Below are 6,739 nucleotides of genomic sequence, written 5' to 3'. Positions count from 1 at the left end.
GTCCTGTGGGGCTGCGCCAGAGCCCGAGAGAGACGCGGCCAGGCTCCCTGCCAGACAGACCTGGGCTCGGGCAGGGGCACAGCGGCTGAGTAGGACTGGGCCCCTCCACACTAAGCCTGGGCCAAGGGCCAAGCTGAGCCCTGCCACTCCCCCAGCTTCCTCGCTGTACCCCAGCAGCACCCCCAGACTCATCCCCCTCTGCACCCCATCTCTGCTGGCATCCCAGGGGCCCTGAGCACTGGGGGTGGGCGTGTCTGTTATGGGGGTCCCCTCAAAGTATCCTAGATAGATGGGGCCCACAGCTGAGCTGGGCAGGACCCCTCCTGTGGGAGGGGTGTAGCCAGCAGTGCCCAGAGTGAGGCGCTGTCCACCAGGGGTCTCTTGGTGGGGCCCCACTTCCCAAGGGGGCTGCTGTCTGGGCCGAGAGCTGGGTCCTGGGACCCCCCCCCCCCCGCCCGCTCTGTCTCCTGGCTGGGCTGGCACTGCCCAAGTTTTAGTTACAGGTAATTCCAGAACAGCTCACCTGGGAAAAGCGGATTAAAGGGGGGAGGGTGGGAACTTGGGACGGCGCTGGTGGCTCCCTGCCCTGACCCACAGGGGCCCCGTCCCCCTGCCCCGTGGCTGGTCCTCACACCCGGCTTTCTGCTGGGCAGGCCCGGACTCCCTGGCTGGTCTCAGCCCACAGTGGTGGAGGGGGTCCCTTGCAGGCATCAGGATGAGTCCTGAGGGTCATGGGCCAGGACCTGCAGGAATGCCCTGGCCTGGCCACGGGATGGGCAGTGCCCCGGGCGTGGGCAGCGCTAGGCAGTGGGGGCTACCTGTGGCCTGCGGGCAGGTCATAAAAAGATAAACCTATGATAACCGGAGTCAATATTTCCCCACGTCCCGGCCCGGCCCACGGGAGACACCCAGCTGCTTCTGGGTAATCCGGGTGACGCCCCACGGGCTCCGCCTGCTCTGCCCCTCCTGCGGGCATATAAGGCGGGGACCCCTGGCTGTAGCCGCTCTCCCACCCTGCTCTCGCGAGCCAGCATGGGGCTGCCTCCAGCCCACCTGGTGGTGGTCAGCCTGGCCCTGTCCTTGGCCAGCAACGGGCAGGCCTGGCAAGGTGAGGAGGGCTCCGCACGCAGCCAGAGCCCCCCGGGAGTGGGTGCCCGTTCAGCCCAGCCTTGGGCACTAGTGGAGCCTGGATGGGTTCCGCTGGGCTCCTGGGCTTGGTCAGCCCGCTGGCCTTTTGGGGACAGCAAGGGGGAACAGGGTCTCAGGTGGCACCTGCCACGCCGAGGCCCACTGCCTCAGACTGGACACTGCCCACTGGGCAGCAGGGCTGGGGTTCCTCAGGACGAGAGCAACTGTGCGTTCCAGTCTGTGTCCTTGCTGGGGCGGGTGGGGCGGCTGGGACCTCGGGGGGGGGCGGGGAAGCCAGGACCGGCCCTTCTGGACCCAGTCTGTCCTGGATGCTGTGTCCCAGGGCTGGGTGACCCAGTGGGGGCTGACAGCCCCTGGGGGCCTAGCACAGGCCGTGTGATCCGATAGAAGGGAGAGGGTGTGGTACTGACCAGCGGGGTGGGCACTGGGCTAGGGACACAAAGTGGCCCGGAGGCCGAAGGCCAAGAGCGTGAGGGCCTAGCAGCGGAGACACACTTCGGGGGGCCTGGTGGGGGTGCCCTGGGGACTGCCCTGGAGGCAAGACCTGCTCCCATAGGGACCCTGTGCTGGGACCCCTGTGCGTGCACATGGCCGCCAAGAGCCCCAGGGCTACCCACTCATACCGTACCCCCCACGGCCCACTCAGAAAGCGGGGCCGAGAATGGCGGCCACAACGTCTGCAGTACATGGGGCAACTTCCACTACAAGACCTTCGACGGCGACGTCTTCCGCTTCCCCGGCCTCTGTGACTACAACTTTGCCTCCGACTGCCGAGACTCGTACCAGGAATTTGCTGTGCACCTGCAGAGGGGCCCGGGCCCCGACGGAGGGGTCTCCCAGATCACGTCCTTGGTGCTCATCATCAAGGACGACGTCATCTACCTCACCAACCAGCTGACCGTGGTGAACGGGGCCATGTGAGTGGTCGCCCCATGGGGTGGGGCTGGCCTGTCCCCAGCCGCGGTCGGACCTTGACCGGAGGCTTCATGCCCACTTGCCCTGTGGGTCCCTGGCAGCCCACTTGCCCTGTGGGTCCCTGGCAGCCACAGCCATCAGAGCCCAGCTGGACTGGTGCGGGGGGTCGGGGCAAGGTGGCCGCCTCCCGGGGCTGGGCGGTGCTGCCAGCTAGAGTTTCTGCAGCCCTCGCCCCCAAGGACTATTGTGAGTGGGGCAGGGCAGAGGTCTATACAATGGGCCCCGTCACAGGCAGTCCTGCCCCCACCGGGGGCCCACCTACCGGTGCTTTTCCCAGCCAGGCCGACCCCCCTCTCCCCGGGCCGGGGTGGCTAGGGGCCCCCAGGAGGCAGGTGCCAGCGCTGGCAAAGGAACAGGGCCAGCTGCAGGGTGAAGGGGTGGGCAGAGTCAGCTGGGACTGAGTCGGGTGGGCCACCCCTGCTGGTGCCCCTGCTGGGCTGGCAGGCCAAGAACCTGTGGGCGGGGCTGCTGCCCACTGCCCCAGGCCGAGCTCGGGGGGCAGGCAAATGACTCCCGGTGCCCCCCCAGGGTCAGCACCCCCCACTACAGCTCGGGTCTGCTCATTGAGAAGAATGAGGTGTACACCAAGATCTACTCCCGGGCCGGACTCTCCCTCATGTGGAACCGGGAGGACTCGCTCATGGTGGGCGCCGGGCAGGGGTCGTGGGGAGGCCAGGGCGGCAGCCAGGGTGGGCAGGGGGCCGGCCTGCGTCCTCTCCCCCGCCGCGGACGCCCTCTGGGGTCACCTGTGGCCCCTCACCCGCCCCTTCCGCCGGCAGCTGTCGCTGGACAGCAAGTACCAGAACCACACCTGTGGCCTGTGTGGGGACTACAACGGCGAGCAGGGCTCCGAGTTCGTCTCTGAAGGTGAGGGCAGGGCCGGCCGGGGCGGGGCGCGGGGTCCCCCGCCGGGCGCCCCTTGACCGGCCCTGCGACCTGCACCCCGGCCCCGCAGACTTGACCCTGAGCCCCGTGGAGTTCGGCAACAAGCAGAAGATCAACAACCCGCAGGTGGAGTGTGAGGACCCAGAGGACGCAGCTGACCCCGAATCCTGCTCCGTGCACGTGAGTCGCAGGGCGGGAGCTGCGGGGCGGCGGGGCAGCTGGGCGGGGGGAGTGGGGGACGCGCACGCCCACCTGCCCGTGTGTCCGCAGCGCGCCGAGTGCAAGAGGCTGCTCACCGCCGCCGCCTTCGAGGACTGCCAGGGCCGCGTGCCGCTGGAACCCTACCTGCAGGCCTGCGTGCAGGACCTCTGCCTCTGCGGGGCCAACGCGTCCTGCGCCTGCAGCACCCTGTCCGAGTTCTCGCGCCAGTGCTCCCACGCCGGAGGCCGGCCGGGCACCTGGAGGACCGCCTCGTTCTGCCGTAAGCCGGCGGGCTGGAGAGGAGCGGGCGCAGCAGGGCGGGGGGCGCAGGAGTGGGGGAGGGCTGGAGAGGAGCGGGCGCAGCAGGGAGGGGGCGCGGGAGCGGGCGCAGGAGTGGGGGAGGGCTGGAGAGCAGCGGGCGCAGCAGTGGGGGGGGGGGACGCAGGAGCGGGGTCCTGGAGTGGGGGAGGGCTGGAGAGGAGCGGGCGCAGCAGGGAGCGGGCGCAGGAGTGGGGGAGGGCTGGAGAGGAGCGGGCGCAGCAGTGGCGGGGGGGCGCAGGAGCGGGCGCAGGAGTGGGGGAGGGCTGGAGAGCAGCGGGCGCAGCAGTGGGGGGGCGCAGGAGTGGGGGAGCCCTGGAGCGCAGCTGGAGCAGCGGTGGCGGGCGCAGGAGCGGGGTGCTGGAGTCGGTAGGGCTGGAGAGGAGCGGACGCCTGAGTGGGAAGCGCGGTAGTGTGGGGAGCAGGAGCCGGGGTGCTGGAGCCCTCACTGCGCCCGTCTCCTCCCTCTCAGCCAAGACTTGCCCCGGGAACATGGTGTACCTGGAGAGTGGCTCGCCCTGCGTGGACACCTGCTCCCACCTGGAGGTCAGCAACCTGTGCGAGGAGCACCCCATGGACGGCTGCTTCTGCCCGGAAGGTGCGTGCTCTGGGGGATTCCTGCTGCAGGGGACAGTCTGGGACCCTTGGTCCGGGGCAGCCATGGCCTGGGGAACGCCTCCCTGCTTGCCCACCCTGACAGGTCCTGGAAGGGGCACAGTGTGGAAGGCCTCAAGGACAGTCTTAGAAGGGGCTGCTGTCCCCAGCCCCTGGTCTGGGATTCTGGCACTTTCTGTGGCCGGCCCAGGCTGACGCCTACCCTTGCCGTGCAGGCACCGTGTATGATGACATTGGGGGCGAAGGCTGCATCCCCCTGAGCCAGTGCCACTGCAAGCTGCACGGACACCTGTATGCACCGGGCCAGGAGGTCACCAACCAGTGTGAACAATGGTGAGTCTTGGTGTGGGGCGCCCTGGCAGGCGGGGTCGCGCTGGCCACTGACCACTGTGCCCTGCCCGACAGTGTCTGCCATGCTGGCCGCTGGGAGTGCCAGGACCTGCCATGCCCAGGCACCTGCACCCTGGAGGGCGGCTCCCACATCACCACCTTCGACGGGAAGCGGTTCACCTTCCACGGAGACTGTTACTACGTGCTGAGCAAGGTAGGCAGTTGGGTGGTGCCCCACGCGGGGCGGGTGGCTGGGCTCCGCGGGCAGTGCCACCCACAGTGCAGTGCGTGCCGCCTCTCCCTTGCAGGGTGCCCAGAACGACTCTCACGCACTGCTGGGTGAGCTGGCCCCCTGCGGCTCCACCGAGAAGCAAACCTGCCTGAAGACGGTGGTGCTGGTGACAGACAAGAAGAAAGATGTAGGTGTTCCTCCCACAGCCCCCTGGGTCCTGCCCCAGCGCCCCCCTGCCCCAGCGCCCCCCTGCCCCAGCGCCCCCCTGCCCCAGCGCCCCCCTGCCCCAGCGCCCCCCTGCCCCAGTGCGCCCCGCTGCCCCAGCGCCCCCTGCCCCAGCGCCCCCTGCCCCAGCGCCCCCCTGCCCCAGCGTCCCCCTGCCCCAGCGCCCCCCTGCCCCAGCGCCCCCCTGCCCCAGCGTCCCCCTGCCCCAGCGCCTCCCTGCCCCAGCGCCCCCCTGCCCCAGCGCCCCCCTGCCCCAGCGTCCCCCTGCCCCAGCGCAGCCCTGCCCCAGCGCAGCCCTGCCCCAGCGTCCCCCTGCCCCAGCGCCTCCCTGCCCCAGCGCAGCCCTGCCCCAGCGCAGCCCTGCCCCAGCGCCCCCCTGCCCCAGCGCGCCCCTGCCCCAGCGCCTCCCTGCCCCCGCGCCCCCCCCCCCCCTCAGCCCCAGCGCCTCCCTGCCCCAGCGCACAGCCCCGGCCCCAGCGCGCCCCTCTGCTCCAGCGCCTCCCTGCCCCAGCGCCCCCCTGCCCCAGCGCGCCCCTGCCCCAGCGCACCCCCCCGGCCCCAGCGCACCCCTGCCCCAGCGCGCCCCCCCGGCCCCAGCGTCCCCCTGCCCCAGCGCCCCCCTGCCCCAGCGCGCCCCTGCCCCAGCACAGCCCTGCCCCAGCGCCCCCCTGCCCCAGCGCCCCTCCTCCAAGGCTCCTTCCCTGCCTCAGCCTTGCATTCTGTCCTCCCTGCAGGTCGTGACCTTCAAGTCTGACGGCAGGGTTCTGCTCAATGAACTGGAGGTGCACCTGCCCCACGTGACAGGTGAGTCTTGCCCCAGGGAGGGGCACAGCCCTGTCCATGCCCGGGCTCCCCCCACCCCGGCAGAGGCGTCCCTCATGCCCAGCTCCTTGCCCGCCCTGCCTTGCAGGCAGCTTCTCGGTCTTCCAGCCATCCTCCCACCACATCATTGTGCACACGGCCTTCGGCCTGCGCCTGCAGATCCAGCTGGTGCCCGTCATGCAGCTCTTTGCCACGCTGGACCAGGACTCTCAGGGCCAGGTGCAAGGTGAGTGTCCCTGTCCCCTGGCCAGCACGGAGCCCCAACCCTGCCCTGCACCCCCTGTCAGCACGGAGCCCCCAAACCCTTCCCTGCACCCCCTGTCAGCATGGAGCTCCCAACCCTGCCCTGCACCCCTGGTCAGCACGGAGCCCCCAAACCCTTCCCTGCACCCCCTGTCAGCACGGAGCCCCCAACCCTGCCCTGCACCCCCATTAGCATGAAGCCCCCAACCCTTCCCTGCACCCCCTGTCAGCATGGAGCTCCCAACCCTGCCCTGCACCCCTGGTCAGCATGGAGCCCCCAACCTTGCCCTGCACCCCCTGTCAGCATGGCGCCCTCAACCCTGCCCCCCTCATCAGCATGGAGCCCTCAACCCTGCCCCCCGCCGTCAGCATGGAGCCCCAACCATGCCCTGCACCCCCCCATCAGCACGGAGCCCTAACCATGCCCTGCACCCCCCCATCAGCACTGCCACCCGCTCCCCGCCATCAGCACGGAGCCCTAACCCTGCTCGCCCACAGGTCTCTGCGGCAACTTTAACGGCCAGGAGAGTGACGACTTCCAGACGGCCAGCGGGCTGGTGGAGGCCACAGGGGCCGGCTTCGCCAACACCTGGAAGGCTCAGTCCAGCTGCCGCGACAAGCTCGACTGGCTGGACGACCCCTGCTCCCTCAGCATTGAGAGTGGTGAGGCCTCCGCCCCGGGCACAGGGCTGGGGGGTCAGAAGTCACCACCCTGGGGCCACCTGCCATGTCCCGCCACGCATC

General features: G+C 70.3%; 1 protein-coding gene across 1 annotated transcript in view; it reads left to right on the top strand.

Annotated features, from left to right (window-relative positions):
• The first annotated feature begins 1,032 nt into the window (after positions 1-1,032).
• MUC2 (mucin 2, oligomeric mucus/gel-forming) overlaps positions 1,033-6,739 on the top strand; it is a 32,149-nt gene continuing 26,442 nt past the window's right edge. Inside the window, exons 1-13 of the mRNA XM_040970832.1 lie at positions 1,033-1,108; positions 1,796-2,066; positions 2,653-2,767; positions 2,904-2,991; positions 3,080-3,189; positions 3,280-3,490; positions 4,001-4,126; positions 4,359-4,476; positions 4,549-4,687; positions 4,782-4,892; positions 5,665-5,734; positions 5,841-5,978; positions 6,494-6,655. Of these exons, the coding sequence (XP_040826766.1) occupies positions 1,033-1,108; positions 1,796-2,066; positions 2,653-2,767; positions 2,904-2,991; positions 3,080-3,189; positions 3,280-3,490; positions 4,001-4,126; positions 4,359-4,476; positions 4,549-4,687; positions 4,782-4,892; positions 5,665-5,734; positions 5,841-5,978; positions 6,494-6,655 (1,735 nt within the window). The remainder of the gene's footprint in view (positions 1,109-1,795; positions 2,067-2,652; positions 2,768-2,903; positions 2,992-3,079; positions 3,190-3,279; positions 3,491-4,000; positions 4,127-4,358; positions 4,477-4,548; positions 4,688-4,781; positions 4,893-5,664; positions 5,735-5,840; positions 5,979-6,493; positions 6,656-6,739) is intronic.

Source organism: Ochotona curzoniae, unplaced genomic scaffold (genome assembly GCF_017591425.1).
Source record: "Ochotona curzoniae isolate NIBS_2020 unplaced genomic scaffold, NIBS_Ocur_1.0 scaffold_4937, whole genome shotgun sequence".
Lineage (NCBI taxonomy): Eukaryota > Metazoa > Chordata > Mammalia > Lagomorpha > Ochotonidae > Ochotona > Ochotona curzoniae.
The sequence above is the reverse complement of the archived record's forward strand: the minus strand, read 5'-3'. Positions and strand labels throughout refer to the sequence as shown.